A 24106-nucleotide genomic window follows, 5' to 3' on the forward strand; every position below is an offset into this window, starting at 1 on the left:
GTTTAGACCTGGTTTAGTTCTGGTTTAGACCTGGTTTAGACCTGGTATGGTCCTGGTTTAGACCTGGTTTGGTTCTGGTTCAGACTGGTTAAATTCTGGTTTAATCCTTGTTTAATTGTGTTTTAGACTTGGTTTGAGCCCATTTAAAACCTGGTTAAATTCTGGTTTAACCCTGGTTTGAACCTGGTTATGTTTTATCCTGGTTTAGTCTGATTTAGTCCTCTTTAGTCCTGCATTGGTTCTGGTTTGAATCTGGCTTTTCCCTGGTTGGCACTCGTCCAGTCCCAGATGATGTCGGTCCAAAATAGGTTTGACAACGCTGCAGATCAATATTGGTGAAGTCTAAAGTGTATTTCCACATACATTTAATAAAGCAGTTGTTGTTATATCGTCATTATTGAAGCAGATCGTGTGTTGGATGTTTTGCAAATGAGTGTTCGTACAAGTCATTCAATGACAGGTGTTTTTATTGCCCACAAACGTCCTGAAAAACATTCATTCTTAATCTAACTCGATTATTTTTCATCATAAAGCGCTCAGAATGTGTGTGTAAATTGTGCTCCTCCCACATTAGAATACTTCCTGTGTTTCTACTGCATTGTCTTTATTTAATAGTTTTAATTATCCTCTCCGTATCTGATCTCTGCTGTCATTTCACGGCTCCGACTCGCAAATGTCAGCGCCGGCTCCAGGATGTCAGGCAGATAAAGAGATTTATTACACAGGCATTCTGACATTTAAACACAATTTCCAGCTCTGATCCTCAAAGGGTCTTTTCCGCTGCTCTTTCTTTTGGATAATTACACGTACTATTATTCACTACTTCATTTGAGTTTGAAGTAGCAGTACTCTTACTCGTTTGATACTTCAGCCTTAAATCTAGTCTGAACTCAAAGTTACACCGTGCAGCTGTTCATGGAGATAACATGACTTTTTCTGTTTTGTTTCATGGACATTGGATGGAAGATTCTGCTAAGCCAATTTACAGGTCAGATCTGTGGAGAAGTGACTACGAATGCATGTTTTTACAGTGTATTTTTGAGCAATAAAAGCACGACTCGGCTAGTTTTGTTCAGTAAAATACTCATAATTCACCTCATTTTTATCTGTAAGGTTTTTTGCCAAGTCAAATCAAATCTACTCAAAGATGAGGCAGGGAACAGCAAAGTTTGTTAAAGTATAAAGTTACTGTTTGTGTCTCAAAGCTAATGCCCAAAATATACAACCGGGAACCTAACTGTCAATTAGTGAAATAAAGGAGTAGGTATTTAAACCTGTCTAACGCTCACAGCTCCTTTGGCACATGACCAGGGGGCGGGTGATATCCCTAAACAGCCAATCAGCTCTTGTCCCAAAGCGTCCAATTTGAAAAGATGAAATGTTTAGAGGACACATATGATACTAAATTGACTTTTTTGAGCATTTAACACTGTTCTAACATTGCTTCCTCGTCAAAAACATACTTGGAATAGCATTTAGCTTAGTTTGCGCTAGTTTGAGGAGTCTTTATTAAAACACAGTCCTTTCTGCAGCTCCGTGATAACTGACGTAGCTCTGATGTAGCTCTGACTTATCTCTGATGTAGGTCTGACGTAGCTCTGATGTAGCTCTGATGTAGCTCTGATGTAGCTCTGATGTAGCTCTGACTTAGCTCTGATGTAGCTCTGATGTAGCTCTGATGTAGCTCTGACTTAGCTCTGATGTAGCTCTGATGTAGCTCTGACTTAGCTCTGATGTAGCTCTGATGTAGCTCTGACTTAGCTCTGATGTAGCTCTGATGTAGCTCTGACTTAGCTCTGATGTAGCTCTGATGTAGCTCTGACTTAGCTCTGATGTAGGTCTGACGTAGCTCTAATATAAATCAAATATATTATCTATCTATCTCTTTCCCAATAATTCGAATAAAGCTCAAATACTTCTGCTTTTACAAAACGCTTTCTGAGTCGGAAACAACAGAGGGAGCAACCGCAGCTTTAAATATGTATTTGACTCCAAAATTAGCAATAGCATTAGCATATTTGAAGTACTCTCCAAAGCCTCAACGTGGCGTGTAATTGGTCCGTACAAGAAGGCCAGCGTTACCACGAGCCGTCACGTTGACAACCAAAGTATTTTGTATGCAGCTGAATCACAGGCTTAGCGTCCCAAACGGCGTTCCTGTGCAGAGGATGCCATTTGAATTCTGCCAGGATCATCACGAGCCTCATGAATATGTACGAACCGAAACAAAATGTATTTCCAGCAGTAGCTCATTTCTCGCTAATGACAACAAAGTGTAGATTGGAAATAAATCCAAATAAATCCTTGATAAAAATTGACAAATCCCTTGATCTGTGTCACACCTGAATCCGCCGCCGCTTCGCGTTTCTGTCCATCCCTCCCATCCCCGCCGTTAATGAATCAAGCAAATCAATTAGGCGCTCGCTTGATTGAAAAATAAGCCACGTTCATTTGCACAACGTACCCGCGGGTCGGGAATTAGATTTGAGTTTTGCGAGCGAAGGCCCGTCTCATCTGAGGTCCGTCGCGATCGTGTCGATGTGTGTACGCCCCGGTTTAGACTTCAGAGCGTTGATTGGTTGAGAGACGGCGGCGGGCTGTCATTGGCTGATGGGACGAATGGCAGGATGTGGACGTGATTAGGAAATCCAATCTTACTGGGTGAATTCGTGATGAATATTTTTTCTTCTGTCAAACTAAAAGCCTTTGTGTGAATCGTGCTGTAATGATTCTGAATAATCACGGCGCGCTTCGTCACATTTAAGGCTTCAAACTATTTCTGTCTCTGAGCTTTGTTCCAACTAAAGGGATTAAATATGACATTGTAGAATTTAGTTCATAATAATGCAAATCATTTATGCTTCAAAGCGTCTCCAAATACCTTTTCTTTTTCTTTGTTCTTCCATCGAACACACTCAGGTTCTTCTGTGGCTTCTACTGTGACTTCTTCTGTAGTTTCTTCTGTGACTTATCTGTGGCTTCTTCTGTGGCTTCTTTTGTGGCTTCTTCTGTGGCTTCTTCTGTAGCATATTCTGTAGCATCTTCTCTGGCTTCTTCTGTAGCTTCTTCTGCAGCTTCTTCTGTAGTTTTGTCTGTAGCACAACGAGCCTGACCAATTATTACAGGAATAAAAGTACTTTCAGACCACCAGCGTCGTTTAGCCTCAACGCTCTGCACAGTCGAGCTAACACCAAGCTAACACCAAGCTAACAATACGATCCCACAGTTCAGCAGAAGAAGCAATGCAGTTAAAAGCCATAAAGGGGTAGAAATAATCATATCGGAGAGAGGACGAGAGAGAGGATGGAGAGAGGATGGAGAGAAGATGGGAAAGAGGATGGGAGAGGGGATGGGAGAGAGGACGGGAGAGAGGGCAGGAGAGAGGATGAGCGAGAACGGAAGAGAGGACAGGAGAGAGGATGGCAGAAAGGATGGAGAGAGGACGGGAGAGAGGACAGAGAGAGGATGATAGAGAGGATGGAGAGAAGATGGGAGAGGATGGTAGAGAGGATGGAGCGAGGACAGAGAGAGGATGGAGAGAGGATGGGAGAGAAGATGGAGAGAGGACAGAGAGAGGATGGTAGAGAGGATGGAGAGAGGATGGGAGAGAAGATGGAGAGAGGACAGAGAGAGGATGGTAGAGAGGATGGAGAGAGGATGGGAGAGAAGATCGAGAGAGGATGGAGAGAGGACAGAGAGAGGATGATAGAGAGGATGGATAGAGGATGGTAGAGAGGATGGAGAGAGGATGGGAGAGAGGATGGAGAGAGGAGGAAAATGAGGACAAGATAAGGGAGACAGAGCACAGCGAGCTAGCACAGGTCCCGGGGCAGGTCTGATGCTAACGCGGCTAAAGAGGCTAAAGCGGCTAACAGATGTCCCGCAGCTGGGGACAGCTGCAGATCCACAGTCATGACACATCCACAGAGAGGCCAATCAGCACCTGGCACTAGCTTCACTACAACACCTGCCATCTGGTACTTAAGCCGGGGTTTACACAGCAGCAAACAACACACCAGCAAACAACATGCAACACACCAGCAAACAACACACAGCTTGCAACACACCAGCAAACAACATGCAACACACCAGCAAACAACACACAACTTGCAACACACCAGCAAACAACATGCAACACACCAGCAAACAACACACAACTTGCAACACGCAACACATTAGCAAACAACACGCAACATGCAACACACCAACAAACAACACGCAACTTGCAACACACCAGCAAACAACATGCAACACACCAGCAAACAACACACAACTTGCAACACGCAACACATTAGCAAACAACACGCAACATGCAACACACCAACAAACAACACGCAACTTGCAAGACACCAGCAAACAACATGCAACACACCAGCAAACAACACACAACTTGCAACACGCAACACATTAGCAAACAACACGCAACATGCAACACACCAACAAACAACACGCAACTTGCAACACGCAACACATTAGCAAACAACACGCAACATGCAACACACCAGCAAACAACACACAACTTGCAACACGCAACACATTAGCAAACAACACGCAACATGCAACACACCAACAAACAACACGCAACATGCAACACACCAACAAACAACACGCAACATGCAACAAACACACTAGCAAACAACACGCAACATGCAACACTTCCAACAAACAACACACAACACACCAGCAAACAACACACAACATGCAACACACCAACAAACAACACGCAACTTGCAACACTTCCAACAAACAACACACAACACACCAGCAAACAACACACAACATGCAACACACCAACAAACAACACACAACTTGCAACACGCAACACATTAGCAAACAACACGCAACATGCAACACACCAACAAACAACACGCAACATGCAACAAACACACTAGCAAACAACACGCAACATGCAACTCTTCCAACAAACAACACACAACACACCAGCAAACAACACGCAACATGCAACACACCAACAAACAACATGCAACATGCAACAAACACACTAGCAAACAACACGCAACATGCAACACTTCCAACAAACAACACACAACACACCAGCAAACAACACACAACATGCAACACACCAACAAACAACACACAACATGCAACACTTCCAACAAACAACACACAACACACCAGCAAACAACACACAACATGCAACACACCAACAAACAACACACAACATGCAACACTTCCAACAAACAACACACAACACATTAGCAAACAACACGCAACATGCAACACACAACAATCTAGGATTTCAGACATTCAAAAGTACTCCAGGTTCATTGTCAGGTTCAGTCCCAGTTTAGTCCCAGTTTAGTCCCAGTTTTGATGTGGTCTGCATCCAAGTACAAACGCACTCTCAAGCAGGACTAAAACCAAGTCTTCATCTGGACTAAACTGGACTCAAACCAGAATACACCGCTCCTGTCTGAGGGAGTCAGATCTCTCCTTCACTGTGGAACTCCTCCAGGTTTATACTTTTTCCCAAAGAGGTTTAGTAGTTTTTCCTGGCCGAGAAGGAGCCTCTAAGGACAGGGGCACGCTCGGGCATTGCCAAGTCCCTATGAACATCGTTGAATCTTTTTCCACTGTTTTCCCTCGAGGAAACTGCTGTTGTGATTTTGGGCATTACAAAAAATGAATTGAATTGAAGAGCAAAAAACAGATCCAAACATTGACAAACTTCTTGAGTAATTTTTAGACTTTTTAATCCCTCATTCGCAGAAAAATGATTCAGTCGTCGTCATCGGGACACCGTTTTGAAAATGAAGCTGTTTCGATTTTCATTCTCAATCTGTGGCCCTGAAACTCAACTCTTTAGAGTACTATAGATATATATATTTTTTACTTCTACCTGAACCTCTTTTCTCTCTAGAACGGCCTCCGACACATTTTACCTTTTCTGCGGCCGTGTCGAGGGAGCGCTTGTGCCTTGGAGTGGGTCTATAAACTATGTTAATAAGGTTTAGTAGCAGAGCGCTTTATGTCCCTTTATGTATATGGTTCAGCACCGGCCGGGCTGCGACAGAGAGAGGTGCACCATGGGAAATCAGCCCGTGTACAGCAGGGGACAGATCTGAGGTTCACTGCTGCACAGGCCCGGAACACGGGGCCTTTACAGGCTCTAAGACTCTAGTAAAGGGTTTTAAAGGAGTGTTTAGTTTTACTGGTTAGACAGCTCCAATGGAAAGGGAGTTTGACTTGAAACACTTCCTAAAATGTATTCTGATGTCATAGGATGTCATCTAAAAGTTTCCATTTAAATAGGCTTGTTAAGTTAGATGGGCTTGATCTAATCTTTTTAATGTAATAAAGGAAAATTTGTACTGCTACAATACAATACCGCTGTGTGCTCTCGGCTTCTATTCATAGAGCGTTTTATTCTCTGCAGAAGGAAGTTGTTTGCACTGTTCGCATGTTAGCGCTGTTAGCATGCTAGCCGTTGTTGTCTTCACCGCTCACGGTCGCTGAAATTCGTGAAAAGCGCCTTCAAACTGATTGCGGTGAATAATTAGGATGCTTGAAATACATTACGGTTGGTGAATAGTTTGAATATGAGAGTGCTTCATGTTAAATGTTTTTACATTGTCTGCACTGAAACAGAGCAAAGGATCATGGTCTGTGGCTGTAACAAAACAATGCATTTAAGCAAATAATAATTATTGTTATGTTGTTGTTATTGTTGTTGTTGTTGTTGTTGTTGTTGTTGTTTTATTATCATACTTTTTAACTTAATTGTGTTCATTTTATTTGTATTTATTTTTTTCAATTTATTTTTATTTATTTTTTTTTTATTTTTTTTTATTTTAATATTTGTATTTATATTTACATTTGTATTTTTATTTTATGGATCAGTGCTTGTTTTTGCTCATTTGTGTCAATGTCTTTCCGCATTCCGCTTCTTCTCCTCCTCCTCTCTCGCCCACCTCCACACATTCTCCCTCTTCTCATTCGTCTCCATTCCTCCCCATTATCCCTCTCTCTCCTTTCTCCGTCCTTAGCTCCACTCTCCATCGTTCCATTCACTCCCGCTCTCCTAATACATATATTCATCTCCGCTCTCCCTCTCTCCCTTCTTTCTTTAATCCCATCTTCTTTCTTCCCTCTTCATCGTCACACTCTCTCCTTCTCTCTGCCCCTTTCTCCATGTCTCTCTCCCTGTCTCCTCCCTCCCTTACTCTCCCGTATCTCTTTCACTGATCCCCCTCTTTCTTTATCTCCCTTCCTTTCTCCTTTTTGTTGACTCTCTTTCTCTCCTCACTCTTGCTTTTCTCTCACTCTACCTCGCTCTCTCTCCCTCCTTCTTCTGCTTTCTCTCTCTCTCTTTCCCTACATATCTCTCACTCTTTCCCTCTGTCTCTTTATATCTCCTTCTGTCTTTCTCCTCCTTTTCTCTCTCTATTTCCCTTTCTCTCTTCCTCTTTCTCTCTCCTCTCTCTCACTCTCTTTCCCTATATATGTCTCTCCCTCTCTCCCTTTTTCTCTCTCCTCTGTCCTCTCTCTCTCACTCTCTTTCCCTACATCTCTCTCTCTCTCAACCTATGTCTCTCCTTTTCTCTCTCTCTTTCCCTCTCCTCCTTCTCTCTCTCTCTCTTCGTCTGTCTCTCCCACTCTCCTTCTCTCTCCTCTCTCACTCTCTTTCCCTACATATGTCTCTCTCTTTCCCTCTGTTGCTCCCTCCTTCTCTCTCTTGCTCTCCCTCTGTCTCTCCCTCACCCTCTCTCCCCTTCTCTCTTCCTCCTCCTCTTTATTTCGCTGTCAGGCACAGGGGCTTGAGACTCCACTGCAGTTGCAATAGTTCAAGTGGGATGTGTTGCCATGGAGACGGGGGAATGATGTCAAAAAGAAGGGGGTCATCGGCGCTCTGCAGTTGACTCGTGTTTATGAGTCTGATTTCAGGGAGTGATTAAAGCTTCACTGTGTAACTTTTCTGCTGGAGGCTCTGGTGGAACATTCTAGAGACGAGGAGCTTCTACAGCCCATTACAGGCTGTCAAGGGAACAAAGAAGATTAGTTTCAGGCGAGACTTAAAACAGTGAATCTGTGAAACGACTCTGCTGGACGAATGAGGCATTACACCCGCTCAGACTGCAGCGCAGAGACTTCTTTAGTGCAGATGAATACGTTTTTCTCTCGTTTTTGTTTCGATAGAGTCCGAATATCGCGCTCCGTAATCCCGACGACAACACACATAAGAATGGAGACAGCCAATCAAACGCAGGGAGGCGGGACATGCTGCAGAAAACCAATGAGAGTGTCTGCAGGAGAGGAAGAGGTCCCCCCTCATCCCTTCCTCATCCCCCCTTTGCATCCCTCCCTTATCTCCCCTTCGCATCCTCTCTCCTCCCCCCTCATCCCTCCCTCATCCCCCCTTCGCATCCTCTCTCATCCCCCCTCACCCCCTCATCCCCCCTTCGCATCCTCTCTCATCCCCCCATCCCTCCCTCATCCCTCCCTGATCCCCCTTTGCATCATCTCTCCCTCATCCCCCCTCATCCCTCCCTCATCTCCCTTCGCATCATTTCTCATCCCCCGCATCCCTCCCTCATTCTCCTTTGTACCCTCTCTCATCCTCTCTCATCCCTCCCTCATCCATCCTCATCCCTCCCTCTTCCCCCCTCATCCTCCCTCACCCCCCTTCATCCCTCGATCATCCACCTTCATCCACCCCTCATCCCCCCATCATCCCTCCCTCATCCATCATCATTCCTCCCTCATCCCCCCTCATCCCTCATCAAATCATCTTCTGATGCTAGTGCAATTAATACTCAGAGACACAGGTTCAGTTGTGGCTACAATACTTTTTTTACCAGACTTCAGGTTTCCCTTCTCCCTCTAAGTCATTATTTCGAGCTGTAATTCAGATTTCAGAGTGAATGAAACAAAGGAAGCTGCACAACATGCTCTAATCATGAAGGGATCTGTTTAGCATAATATAGGGTTTTAAAATGAATGTATATTTCCACTCGAACTCGATGTAATTGCTACGGCGTGCGTCCTATTCTTTATGGAACAAAGTGGTGCAGCGAAATTAGCTTCACGCAACTCTCACAAAACGCTCAGTGCTTTCTACGACGAGGGCTTTCCGTCGAGGAACAAGGAAGACTTACAGTGTGGCGTTCCCCTCGGGCAAGAAAGAAAAGAGAGAAGAAAAAAACAGAGCAACGAGTAACAAAAAGCACATGTGTAAAAAGTGTCTGAGCGTAGCGCACGCGGCAGCGTGCTCAGCCCCGCAGCGCTGCCGCTTCAACGCGCTCGGGCTCAATCGCAGCACAGCGAGCGGCCGGCGCGGTGCAGGAATCATTCGTACAATGCCTTATAGTCAGGGGCAGGAAGTAACCAATTACAAATACTCGCCAAATACATTGCGTTCCTGTAGTTGAGTAGATTCTTAAATGTGTAATTCAGTATATTGTCATGTACTTGTAATTAGCTGTGAGTATTGAGTACAGTAAAGTCTCACTTCTGTCATAGCTTCTTTCTAAACCGACAAACTCATAAAACATCTCAGCATCGCCTGCTCTGATTGGACGGAGCTCAAAGAACATGCAAATTGCCATTAAAAAAAGAAGAAAGTTGTTATTTTAAACTGTTTATTTTATCAAGTTTTGTACAAAGGACTGATCTAAATGTACTGAAACCATGTTCAGAAATAACAACTAGTACGCTGAGTAGTGTATTTCATGTGTACTTTTTACTTAAATACAAGTTTGGCTCTGTAACTGTACTTTTACTTGAGTACAAATATGCTGAACTCTGTCCACCCCTGCTTATATTATTATAGGCATCTCTTATAAGTTCAATCTCAAAATAATACTACTCATTAAATAAAGGGTAAAGAAGTATTTGGGGAAAGTACTTCTAAGGGCAATTGTAAGAGTAACTTTCTGGGAGTAACAACCATGTTATAAGTTATGTAATTGGAAATACAAAACATTAAATAATGAACAACAAATGGCATTTTCAAAGGATAGACACAGGAAATGAGGAAACAAAATCATATCTGAAAGTGCAGTAAACACAATATTCAAACCATTCACTCTCGTCAAAGTTAAGCTTATGTCACTTGTAGACGAAGGGCGTGGTCACACTTATTTACTATTATTTGGTCTTAAATCAAGCACATTTTAGTCGTAACTTAGACTTGGTTTGGTCTTCTTCTAGTCTCGGTTTGGTTCAGAACTCTCGTCCCAGCCTTACTCGCAGAGGAAAGAGTAACTAGAACTATACTCAACTAAGAGTACTGTTACACTGTCAAATATATTACTCAAGTAAAAGTGGTGGTGTTTGACAACTAGAGAAGTGCAATTGTATTATTAAGTTACTCCACCTACCTCCCAATGTAACTTTATGACGTAGACCCAGAACTTGCACTATTCTCCAGCCGTAATCTGTGGACTAAACCGGGACTTCAGTAGAATCTTAAAAAAATCACAAATTCACAAAGTCACAAATCTAGAAATGTTGAAACCATGTGTTTTTGTGAGGCTCTGAGATGGTTCACACAAACATTGTCCATCAAGCTTCACAAAAATGAAGATAAAATGAGATGAATCCGTGCTTTCTTAATAAACTGACGGCATAAATGAGCCTTTGTACACCTTCCTCGTCGCTAACGGCCTTCTGTATCGCCGCCCTGGTGGCATCGGCTTAAACTCGTTACGAAGAGTGCTCAGCGTCTCCTGTGATGGACCTGGCCGGCTGCTGAAGGAGTGCCGTTGTTTTCAGTTCTTATTATCTTCCCTGCACTCTTTACTATTCTGTTCAGTTTGTTCAGAGAGCCAAACAAGCACTAAAAACAAGGACACCAACTCTTTCCAAAATATGTGAGCTCACACCAAAAGCCGCTGAGTTTTCTGATCTTAGAGAGTCTTTGGAGTCTTTGGTTGAGATCTATGAGAAATGGAACCAGATCTTAAGTTTATCATCACTGTAAGTTGCCAGATACTCGAGACTTCTCCCCAGCTCAGACTTACGAGCTGCGACGTCATCTAAAACCTGTCAATTGTTCATTGTTTGCTCTTTTAAAGCTGAAAACAGTGATGACATTTCGGCAGCCTTCCTCGCAGAGAAAGTGCTGCCTCGGAGGCGGTGGGCGTCGTTAGGAGAAATGCAGATGCGCCCGAGCTCGTTTGCGTTGCTCAACTCAGACAATGGCGGCTGATGACGGCCAGCTTTTTGCCAGCTGTCAAACCCAGTAGGTAGACCACTGTAATTGGCCCCCGTAATCTGCGGCGAATGTAGAGCCAGGCGTAATGATGGGCGATGGGGAGAGTGATGACACCAAGGAGAGAATATACTGACTAAGTGAAGCTCAATGTTGTGTTCAGACTTTTGAGCATGATGATGTCTCAGATGCAGGATAAATAATATATATTCAACACATTGTTAGTCCATTCTGTTGATTGGCTTCAGACAGTAAAAAAGAGTTAAGGCTTATGGTTAGGGTTTAGCGTTAAGGTTAGGTTAGGGTTAGCGGTTAGCGGTTAGGGGGTTAGGGTTAGGGTTAGAGGGTTAGGGTAAGGGTTAGAGGGTTAGGGGTTAGGATTAGGGTTAGATGGTTAGGGGTTAGGGTTAGGGTGTGGGTTAGGGGTTAGGGTTAGAGGGTTAGGGGTTAGGGTTAGGGATAGAGGGTTAGGGGTTAGGGTTAGGGGTTAGAGGGTTAGGTTAGGGTTAGGGGTTGGGCCCTTTCTCAGATGGGGCCAGGAACCAAAAGGCCTGTATCCGTTGCAGGGTGTTTTAAAGGGCCTGTGCTTGATTAGATTTGTCTTTATTAGATTATTCACAGTGTTGTCAATGTAGATAATTGAGAGGAAAGTGAGACTGAAAGACAAGTCGTGCTTTGGGTTATAACTAAGACTGGTTGTTCACACTAGAGGACTTTTACCATGACCCTCGACCCTTAAGCCTGAGTCGTCTCTCCTCAAGTTCAGGAGGTGTTGTGATGACCTTTTCAACAGCCAATCAGAGCAGCCAGACAGCGTTTTGTTTTATTTTGACTGTTAACAAGAACACATGTCAGATGCTGTATATGTTTGTATCCAACATCCAAATTGAATTAATTTGTTTCTTAAAACGCTGTCCTTCATTCAAGTTTGAGAGACAGGAACACCAGTATTTGCCCAGTCCAGGAACGAGTTTGCAAAGAATCATGGGATAACAACTGCCTGACACTGACAGTTGCTTCTCTGTCATGGTACATTTTAAAGAGAGGGGGAAAGACACACACAGTTGATGGAAATGCAATCTCTGGTTTGTAGATTTGAACAACATGGTGCGTTCGCTTGTTCGCCTATTTTCTTGTATGTGAGACTAATTTTCGCTGGTTTCGCTGGATGAAAATAGCTACCTGGACATGAACAGTTGACATCGAGTGTCCGGACACGTTTGAATCATCTCCGTCTTGGTCCGGAGCCCTGGTTTAGACACAGAGGAAGAGCAGGAGGAACATCGTCTCTGAATCGCGATGAACCAAACGCGTGAGAGGCAAATGAGTGTTTGCTGGTATTGTTTCAGCAAAGATCGTTTTCGCTGCCAAACGACGACGAAAAAATACAAAATCTCCTGCTCGCTGGACGGTGCCAGCTTTCATTACCACATGCTAATGCTACGCTAGCCCATCCAGGCCCCGTCCTCATCCAAGCGCGCTGGCAGATGTTAGCGTTATTGAGGGAGTATGTTTTTTTGGAAAGTAAACTGCTGCGTGGTATTGACTTGAGCGGTTTGGCCCGTGTATTATTCGCATTCAGGTTTAAATGGATGTGTTTTTCGGTAAACGGCGGCGTGCACAGATGGTCATTAAGCTGAAGGTTTATCAGAATGGTTTTGAGTGTACGAACAGGCGCTGTGTTCTTACTGTTTCTCTTTGGAGAAGAAAAAATACGCCAGATATTTTGTGGATAGAGTGCGGTGAATGGCAGCAGACTGTACGCGTTGATGGATCGTGGCCTTTCAATTTGTCGGTGTTTGGTTGTTTAGTGTCAAAACCTTTTAGCTTTTTAGATTGGATCCAGCCTTTGCTCTTTGGCCCTTTGCACGATATCACCGAGCTACTTCCAGTTGCCTCAAAAGTGTGGATCTATCCATCTATCTCTATGGAGCATTAGCAGAGCCCCACTGAGTACTGCAGTCACTACCCCTCACTGCGCCTTCTCTCTCAGTTTAGTGCCGCCCAAACTTTACACTCCTCTTTCTCCATGGTCACTTCTCTTTTGAGGTGTCACTCGTCAGAACAGATGTGCCACTGGGGTAAAACGACCATGCAGCCTTGTTCTGCTGCTGTTGAGCGCTACAAATAAAGTAAAACCTCAGAGTGAATGGGCACCGACTATCTGAAATAGTACACCTGAAATCCATGTGGACACAGGAAATCAAAAATTATTTCCTCAAAGTCTTTTTTGTTTTGTGCCTCTGCCGTGTCCTATAGATGAGATATTTGTTCAGATGATACAAAATACATCTACATATATACATAATAATAATGATAATAATAAGTTCTGAACACGTTAACCCTAACTCTCAGAGGTAAACATGTTATAGACCCCTGCGCTAAGCTAATGCTAACCTGAATAACACCACAAACTGTCCATTTAGTTAGTCATTTTCTATGTTGATGCTAATTCAGCTTAGCCTTGTGAAGTCAGAATATTATCCCTCCGTAACTTGGTGTCTGCGGATCTTTAAATATTGATTTATTTGAGCGAGCCTCAGCTAGCTCACCGTAGAGAAAGAAAGAACAGTAAATGCCATCTCCATTTACACTCAACATTTACTTAGGCGACCGGCACTAGCCATGCAATGCCGCATGGTTTAAATAGGTAAATTGTGATTGTGGCTGCGCTCAGATCGTCTTTTCTCATTTAAAAAGCTCAGCGGTTTGCTTTGCCGGTTTGTGTTCGGACGCACCAGCAGGAGGCGCTCTCTGTCGTTCCCCCAGGAGCAGGTCAGGTGAACGCGGCCAGCCCGAATGTGAATTTTTTCCCTTCAGATTGCCTCAGATTTCGTCACCGGGCGGCTGAATGGCACGGCTCTTCTCCGCAGCGGGACGGTCTGGGCAGAGTGACAGGCCGTCGGCGTCTCGAGGCAGGCGTGACGCGGTTTCATCAGCAGCTCGCACTCCTGGAGCCGCTGCCTCGAAACGCTTTTGGAAAAACCCATTTACGAGCACACGCGGCACTCCAGAAACCCGGGCTGCTTTTGCCAAATTTGCTAATTAACAAATTTCATGAGGAACTGCCGGTTCCAACCTGTGAGCCGCTCTGCTCCGCACGGGAAAGGGAACATTACTTTAGAATATTCATTTAGATTTCATATTTACTTGTTAGGACCAGATCATTTGAGTTTAACCTACTATTTCATTTTTATTTTCATTTTATCAAGATTATTTTTTGGATAAGCTTTAAAAGTTCCTCACTGAACATTCACATCTCAATGGAGCCATTGCATTTATCTCACAGTTATTCAATTGTAGGCTCAAAAATACCTTGAAATATATGCAGAAAATATACTTTTGCCTATAGAGGAGTCTTCTCTCCACAGATCTGTAATGTGCATCCTTCTTGTCACTATAGAGATAGATTTAATGCCATACTGCGGAGCACTCTAGTTAAAGCAATAGCATCTCCATGGAGACGAGCTGTATGCATAGAGATGCTATTGCTTTGACTAGAATGTGGACATGTGCGGACAGTTACTTAAAGGTGGTATGGACAATTTTTTTCAGCAATTTTTTGTATCATATTTCCTCTTGGCGTGGATAAATCATTTGTCCTGCCACGTATCAATCATAAAACGCACCTATCGCTCACCTGCAGCCGCGTCAGGCTCGTCCCCATGTTTCCACGTGCCTAAGCGCATAGATCTATCATAATATAGTTCCCTCAGTGTACGGGGCAAAATGAAGACGGAGAAAGACAGTTCGAGCTGACGCAGAAGTGGACAGAAATCTACGGGAGACGAGCGATGCGATGCGCTCTGTTGCGCTAATAAACAAACGCACGTGTGTGTTGTATCGGTCCACACGGGGGAGTGCGCATGCGCACTTCCGCCTGCGTTCTCAAATCGTCGAAAAATCGTCCATACCGCCTTTAAACACCTTTAAAGATTGTACATATTAATTTGACTGATAAAGCTGATGAAACAAAACTAGTTTTATGTTTTTATTTTTTGTGAAACCTGAAGTAGTCTATTTCTAGTTATTTTTTTATATTTATTTTTAATTGCATTTTAATTTGTATTTTTAAATGTATTATTTTATTTATTTTATTTATTTTATTTATTTTATTTATTTTATTTATTTTATTTATTTTATTTATTTTATTTATTGTATTTATTTTATTTATTTTATTTATTTTATTTATTTTATTTATTTTATTTATTTATTTTTTAATGATGAGGAAGAAATATCTAGAAATGCCTACATTTTATACATTAGGTCATTTTTATATTTTAGATGCTGAAGAAACGCTGCTGAAACCTGCGTTTGGTTCTCTGATATTCACTGTCTGAGTTCCGCCGGGCTCTAAAAGCTCTAAAAGCTCTGTTAAACAAAGGCTAAGTATTTATGGGGCCATATTTCGTTACACGGCCGGCGATAACGCTATATCACTGGTGGGAGGGTGGCCGTAGTAAATGTACTGTGAATTATACAGCGAGCAGAGATGAGGGCGGAGATGAGGGGGAGGGCTTAAAACACTGTGAAGAGGGAGAGATAAAAACCATGATGGCTTCTGGGAACCGTCGGCGCCGGCTCATCGTTACGAGCTCATCAGAAATATCGCCCAAGCTTAATATGGATGTTTCTGAAAAGCAACGTGCAAACTGAAGAATATCGATCGCCGAGTTTAGGGGGAAAAAGTGTGAAATTGATCGTTTAAGGAGGACTATATTTGAATACTTGAAACGGATGGATTTGTGATTCTGTGGTGGAGAAGAGGCTGCAGAGGCTGATGGTTCTGCTGCTGCGGTGGAGATGGATGAAGGAGGGAGAGAGAGTGTATTCACTTTAAAGGCGTGAGTGGCTGAATTCACGTTGTTGCTAGCATGTTAACAAGTTTTAGCAAGGCAATATTTTAGTGAGTAAAGAACAAGAAAAGGTATTTTGGTGTATATGTACTTAAGGTTATTGTTAGAGTATATTTATATATATTTAAGTTTATTGTTAGAGTATTAAAGCTGAAACACCTTAGTAACTACCCTAAACCTAACTCCTAAAACCCTTAGTTATCAAGCTTGACTTCTTAATAAAGTATTCATTCATTATATATAATTCTTGGTTCGTGCTGTGCTTGGTTTGTTTGCTGCTGGTCTGCTCCTCACATCGTTCATCGCCATTGCTTGATTACATCTGCCTTTTGTCCTCCATGATTGTTTAACCCGCGCTCGGACTGCAACGCTAGCAGTGTTAGCCTTCAGTGCTAACACGTGCATGGTCCACACAACGCTTCATTTACATCGCTGCTGCAAGGTCACATGTTACGCTCTATAATGCATTTACTTCCAACTATCCAACTGGGTAGTTTAGCATCTATTTGAATGCAAGAAAAACATATTTATTGTGAGTTTTAGTATGTTTATTGTACCGTCTGACAATGGTGCACTGCTAAAATCGATCTGCTATTAAGCTAAAAATTACCAGAAGTATTTATCTGTATTTGAGAAGCTCCACTTACGTTACTTTTGTGTGTATTTCCTGCTGTTTAGTTGCATTTTAGGTGCTCAGATGATTACAACTGATTATATTATTATATCTGGCGCATTTTCATATGTGGAACTGTAAATTGCATTGTTTAAACCGTAATTAATATTCTTACAGATGATACTACAGCTAAGGAAAGATTACGTTAAACATTACACAGGAAAAACTGGTATATTTGACAAATTAGTTTAAACAATATATATTATTCCATGTTTAAAGTGCAACACTTCCATTGGCAATTATCTAAAGTAATCTAAATGTACACAAAGCAACATGTAACTATAAAGGGGTACTATATGGCTTTTCTACTGGAGGGTCTGCCACCTGCTGGTCTCCATGGAGATGTCCTTGCTTTGCCTTGAATGTTCCACCGTGTGGCATTAAACTCTCTTTCACATGTTGAATTACAGGTGCGTTTATTGCTCAAACACAAGCTGTACAAACCTGCATTCTTACTTTCAGCGTGTTCGCATCCTCACAGAGCTGACATGTAACTTTGTCTCCATGGAGATAGCTTAATGTAATGCCATACTGTGGAGCATTCTCAAAAGCAAACACAATAAACCCATTCACGGAGGAGAATCGTGCTGGAAGGCGACGAGAAGCTGTGGAATGTCTCCTGAAGCTGAAGTAAGTGCAGTCGTGTGGTGGAAAGTACTTTAGTCCAGAACAAGTATCTTATCAGAAAATCTACTTAAGTTAAAGTATCAAATGAAAAATGTACTTTTAGAGTAAAAAAGTCGAAGCAACTGTCAATGATGTAGCCAAGAATTTTTATGTATATATCTTACCGGTCTCAAAACCTACACAATGTACTATTTACTTTTCAATCCAATTAAAAACATGTAGTGTAGTAGAAAGTACAGACATCTGCTCTCAAATGTAGTGAAGTAAAAAGTATCCAATATAAAATGTACTTAAAGCTGAAGTACCTGATTGTGTTAATAGAGAAATAATAATAATGTTGTGCTTGTGCAGCAGTTTGTGACCAAAAATGAGATCGCTGTGTGCTGTCTGCATCTAATAATCAAAAGTAGTATATGTCTTGTCAGCTCAAAAGTAAGACATGAATGCAGCGCTCTGATTGGCTGTGCTTGGGTGGTTCGCCCCAGTTTCACTTTGCTGTGTGAAAAAAATCCATTTTAAAGTTGTCCCAAAGTTAATGCTTGAGATTATCAGTGAAGTACAGATATCGAAATATGTTGCAGGACTTTTACTTGTGTACTTTCCACCACTGCGTAGAATCCACCATAAAACATACGCAGCTACTTTACCTTGTGTTATTCCAGATGTTGTTTTTGCGGCTCTAGATCTAAAAAAGCCAGTGTAATGTGTGACCTTACTCACTCACCCGCCTCCCCCCTCTCTCCCCCACATCGACCATTCGCCTTGACCACGCCCGCTGACTTTCTAGAGCCCCATATCAGTCCCTCCTCTGTTTTTCTCTTTCTTAGTTCCCCCCAACCTGACCGTCCCCCGGGGCAAGTCCCCCCTGGTGGCGCGCGAGGGGGACACAGTGGAGCTGGAGTGCCTCGTTTCAGGGAAGCCCAAGCCCATAATCCTGTGGTCGCGGGCGGACAAGGAGGCACCCATGCCCGACGGGAACATGCAGATGGAGACGTACGACGGCGTGCTGAGGATCGTGAACGTGACGCGCGAGATGACGGGCTCGTACCGCTGCCAGACCAGTCAGTTCAACGGGTTCAACGTCAAGGCCAGGGAGGCGGAGGTGGAGCTCATTGTGCAGTGTGAGTACCCATGGTTTTATATACATGCCTGTTGAAGACTAGTGGACTTCTTGCAAGGATTATGTATTTATTATGTATGTATTATGTATGTATTATGTATGTATTATTTAGTATTTATTTTATTCATTTTATTATTATTTTTACCCATTCATTTATTTTTACCTATTCATTTATTTATTTTATTTTTTTCGAGAATTTACTTAAAAAAGTACTGTACTGTAGATTTTTTTTTCTTATTTTTTTCATATTATTTAAATAAATTTAAACTTGATGTTTTGATAAAATACCAAGTAATACTATGGCAAATTTTCATGATGAATCTGATTTCAATGAGTTTGGATTACGTATGTCTCTATATAATTTTCTTTTGGCTACCATGATATTATTTACCTAGTTTAAATCTGATTCTGATCACACACAAAAAGAAATGTGTGTTTTTTGGGGGAGACATTTTACATTTTCTTTTTTTTCGGTCAGGCTACCTCAAATAAATTGTCTGTTTGCTGTAACCCGAGTCAACATTTTTCATCTGGCTCAGACGGTAGGCAAATTCTTATTTTTTTCACTTTCAAGGCAAAAAAAAAAATCAAATTTTTTAAATTTTTTGAGTCGGAGTGACCACCAGGGGTCAGGCTTCAACAGTCAATGACGGAAAACGTCTCTATCAACCCGATCGGGAGACTAAAATCTCACGATTTTAAGATATTTCAATCGACCTTTAGTACGCCGCTATCCTTTATTTTGGTAGCCAAGGCGAGCGGGGGCAACATGCGGGGGACACGGGCGCCGCCATGTTTGTTGTGATGACGCTGCTGGGCGTGTTTCAATCCCAGAATGCATTCGCGTAAGTCAAATTTCACACCCTGATAGAGCCTGGCATTACGATGGACATGTCAGTGGCGCCGACAAGGTCAAACCAATTTGTTAAAGGCAAAATGACGATTCCTAAGCGCGCTCTGTTTAGTTATAGACGCATGTGGAGGACTGAAGATGATGACGTGCATGTGTCACGCGGTGCGTTATCAGTCTTTTGAGAAGAAAATCAAGTTAACAAGCGTGATTCAGGACCGGTGAGTCGGCCAAATAACTGAAAAACAAAAGATTCTGATGTTTTTTCAGCAAAATGCTGATATTTATTTTTCAATCGGCCAGTTTCATAGCGGGTCGGTCGGGTTACGGCAAACAGACATATTATTTTGCTCAGCCTCAGTATCAATATATTAATTAGTATGTTGGTATTAATTCTCCCATGACTATTCTGATGATGTGCACACTTCCAAACAGCAGCATCTCTAAACCTTGTCCCTGAGCTGCGATTGGTCCATTGAAAGAGGAGATTTAAAGTTTTGTTTAGGACCAGACTGACTTTCTCGATGACAGGAGAAATAAACTGATATGATATACAACTCAAACAATATTTATTTACCCAATGCTATAAAATGGAAACTTTGGATAAAAAAGAAAAAATGAGGTGGCTGGTGGTTCTGCTGCTGCGGTGGGAAAAAGGAGATAGATTATTGATCCTTTTTTTTGTTAATTATTATTGAAAACAATCAGATAAAGCGCTTTTCACAAAGATGAGCGAAGGTGCTTCCTCAGGGCTAAATATAGGCCTAATGCGAATAATTAATAGTAGGAAAACCATTAAGATAAAACAAAATAAAAAATCCTTCAGAATTGCTCATTTTCTGTTTTTTATGTTTTTTTTATTTTAATATTTTTAAGAAAAAAATATTTCGACCAATAGTATAACAGAAAAGAATCAAAAGCTTATTTTGCACCTCCCCTTTAATAAACAACAATTTTACATGAATATAAGCAAAAAAATATATGATTTTTTTAATGGAGATTTTTTTCTTTTTCTTTTTTTTAAGGAAAAGAAAAAAAAAGAAAAAACATATAGTATATATATATATATATATATATATATATATATATTGTATGTTTATATATATATATATATATATATATATATATATATATAAACATACAATATATATATGTGAAATTCATGTGCAATCTATGTGCTGTCGTGACACATATTCATGTGCAATTACTGTTGTGATCACATGCAATGGTATTTATGTATTTATTTATTTATTTGTCTATGGGAGTTTTTATTTATTTATAGGAGATCTTCTACTGAAAGTGTTTTTCAAACTTTCTATGGGTGATCTGTTCTTCTGTATCTACCTGCGTTGCACCAATGAAATTTCCCCATGTGGGACAATAAAGGAATAAAGGAATATCTTATCTTATCTTATTTTATAAGAATAAAAACATATATAAGAAAAAAACAAGACCAGAGAAAGAACTAAAACATGTGACCCCCAAAAAACTGTCCCTCTTTGCCCACAGACTGTCAAAGTGGTCCTTTTTCAAATCTAGGCTTGAAGTGATTGTTTATTTAGATCCTTATTAGCACCGGCAGCTACTATTCCTGGGGTCATTTTCAATTTCAAACATTACCGTTCACAAATGTTTATGACTTTTACCTTTCCACACTCGTTCTTATGGCCCGTTCAAACCGCAAACGCCTATTCGCGCGTTATGGCGAAGTTGGACGCAAGTACGCATGAAGAAAAACGCAAATACGCCGCTTTCTCGACGCAGCGGAGCAGAGACGAAATATAGTAAGCAGACGCGCGTTTGCCGCGTGCGCATGCGCAGTGGAGGTGTTGTCAGTCTGGCTTCTTTAATGGCGGATCAAAGTTGAGAAAGTGCCTTTTGCGTATTTGCTCTTCAAAGCCCAAAAACGGAGACGCTCGGCGGCGTGTCTGGATCTACCAGTGATCAAGTTGAATCAATACCATAATTTGCTTCAAGACTGGATAAACATCGCTCTCAGCTGTAGTTTCGTTTGTCCCGGGTCCTGTTTGATGACTTGTTTTCCCGCATTGGTGCGCGGACATGTACCAGGACAACAACAACTACAGACGCCTGTCCATCTGTCCATCAGGTCAGTACAGAAATATTCATGTCTGAGCGCAATAATAAAGTGTATCTGCTGTGTGTGTGCTGTGTGTGTGCTGTGTATCTGCTGTGCATGTGCTGTGTATCTGCTGTGCATGTGCTGTGTATCTGCTGTGCGTGTGCTGTGCGTGTGCTGTGTGTGTGCTGTGTATCTGCTGTGCGTGTGCTGTGCGTGTGCTGTGTGTGTGCTCTGTGTGTGCTGTGTATCTGCTGTGTGTGTGCTGTGTATCTGCTGTGCATGTGCTGTGTATCTGCTGTGCGTGTGCTGTGTGTGTATCTGCTGTGTGTGTGCTGTGTGTGTGCTGTGTGTGTGCTGTGTTTGTGCTGTGTATGTGCTGTGTGTGTGCTGTGTGTGTGCTGTGTGTGTATCTGCTGTGTGTGTGCTGTGTGTGTGCTGTGTGTGTGCTGTGTTTGTGCTGTGTATGTGCTGTGTATGTGCTGTGTATCTGCTGTGCGTGTGCTGTGTATCTGCTGTGCGTGTGCTGTGTGCTGTGCGTGTGCTGTGTATCTGCTGTGTGTATGCTGTGTGCTGTGCGTGTGCTGTGCGTGTGCTGTGTGTATGCTGTGTGCTGTGCGTGTGCTGTGTGTATGCTGTGTGCTGTGCGTGTGCTGTGCGTGTGCTGTGCGTGTGCTGTGTGCTGTGTGTATGCTGTGTGCTGTGCGTGTGCTGTGCGTGTGCTGTGCTGTGCGTGTGCTGTGTGCTGTGTGTATGCTGTGTGCTGTGCGTGTGCTGTGCGTGTGCTTTGTATCTGCTGTGTGTATGCTGTGTGTGTGCGTGCTGTGTGTATGCTGTGTATCTGCTGTGCGTGTGCTGTGCGTGTGCTGTGTGTGTGCTGTGTGTGTGCGTGCTGTGTATCTGCTGTGTGTGTGCTGTGTATCTGCTGTGTGTGTGCTGTGTGTGTGCTGTGTATCTGCTGTGCGTGTGCTGTGCGTGTGCTGTGTGTGTGCGTGCTGTGTATCTGCTGTGTGTGTGCTGTGTATCTGCTGTGTGTGTGCTGTGTGTGTGCTGTGTATCTGCTATGTGTGTGCTGTGTATCTGCTGTGCGTGTGCTGTGTGTGTGCTGTGTGTGTGCTGTGTATCTGCTGTGTGTGTGCTGTGTGTGTGCTGTGTGTGTGCTGTGTGTGTGCTGTGTATCTGCTGTGCATGTGCTGTGTATCTGCTGTGTATGTGCTGTGTTTGTGCTGTGTATGTGCTGTGTGTGTGCTGTGTGTGTGCTGTGTGTGTATCTGCTGTGTGTGTGCTGTGTGTGTGCTGTGTTTGTGCTGTGTATGTGCTGTGTGTGTGCTGTGTGTGTGCTGTGTGTGTATCTGCTGTGTGTGTGCTGTGTGTGTGCTGTGTGTGTGCTGTGTTTGTGCTGTGTATGTGCTGTGTTTGTGCTGTGTATGTGCTGTGTGTGTGCTGTGTGTGCTGTGTGTGTGCTGTGTATGTGCTGTGTATCTGCTTGTGGTTGTGTATAAAACCAATGAAAAGTACATAGATAGTAAAAATTAAACATAGTTTTCATAGCATTAATATGTTGTTTCTACAGGACAATCACCAGCAGCTTCAGGTCCACAACAGAGGACTGGACGTCCACAACAGAGGACTGGACGTCCACAACACAGAGGACTGGACGTCCACAACACAGAAGTGTTTTTGATAAAGGGATTTTCATATTTATGTCATCTTGTTTACACAGAATGAGATAAAGTTAAATGAATAAAACAGTGAGAAGCTTCTCTTAAGTTCTGTTCTCTTTACTTCTGCACCTACTTGTGAGTTGTAACATTGAAATTTCCCCTCTGTGTGGACTAATAAAGGATTATCTCATCTTGTCCTTGTTTGTTTTTGTTTATGATCTTGAATTGTGGTAAATTAAATAAGTACATCTTTAAATAGCCACTGAATTTCACACAGACTCCCCAGTATTATATATATGTATATATGAACAAGATGCATGTAACAGGACACACATTTATAATATAAAATAATTTATTTTGTGGAAAAATAGAACAGTAAATAACATAGATATAAAATATATATATATATATATATATATATATATATATATATATATATATATATATATATATATATATATATATATATATATATATATATATATATATATATATATATATATATATATATCGTCTGCCATTGTTGTGGTGCCGGTTCTTCTCGGGGTGAAATGTGTACGTACATCACTGGAGCGTCATCTCTGATTGGCTGCTGCACCGCCGCGCCGCAGAAAAGCTCAAAATTCTGAACTTATTTGCGGCGAACCGTTTTGATGCATTGATGCTTATACGCCCGTCAAAGCGTCTCGAGCGGAAAACGCAAAAGCGCGCCCGCCTCGCCGTGCTCCTCGGCGAATCGCGCCGCAAATAAGCGGAAGCCGCGCCGCAAAAACGCAGGAGGTGCTCGACGCGCGTTTACATAGACTTTGAATGTAAACTGGACGCTTTTGCCGCACCGGTCTGAACGGGCCATTAGGTGAAACATGAATGTGGTACTTTCATGCATCGATCACAGGTGCAACGTGAGCAACAGCCACAAGTGACCGGATCTCACTTTTAAACGCACATTTCTATAGGTTGAACACTGTTTGAAACCTCCATCTTTGAGCGACTAGTTTGCAAACTCAAATATCACACTCTTTGTTTGTGATGGTCTGTAACGGTCTGTGATGGTCTGTGACGG

The 24106-nt window shown here is 42.4% G+C and overlaps 1 protein-coding gene across 1 annotated transcript in view; it reads left to right on the plus strand.

The window, feature by feature from the left end:
* Positions 1–24106, plus strand: part of mdga2a (MAM domain containing glycosylphosphatidylinositol anchor 2a) — a 338648-nt gene that overhangs the window by 150590 nt on the left and 163952 nt on the right. Inside the window, exon 9 of the mRNA XM_072449239.1 lies at positions 18157–18450. Within this exon, the coding sequence (XP_072305340.1) occupies positions 18157–18450 (294 nt within the window). The remainder of the gene's footprint in view (positions 1–18156; positions 18451–24106) is intronic.

Source organism: Eucyclogobius newberryi, unplaced genomic scaffold, assembly GCF_026437365.1.
Source record: "Eucyclogobius newberryi isolate DKJ021-1_F unplaced genomic scaffold, fEucNew1.0.hap1 SCAF_1, whole genome shotgun sequence".
NCBI lineage: Eukaryota > Metazoa > Chordata > Actinopteri > Gobiiformes > Gobiidae > Eucyclogobius > Eucyclogobius newberryi.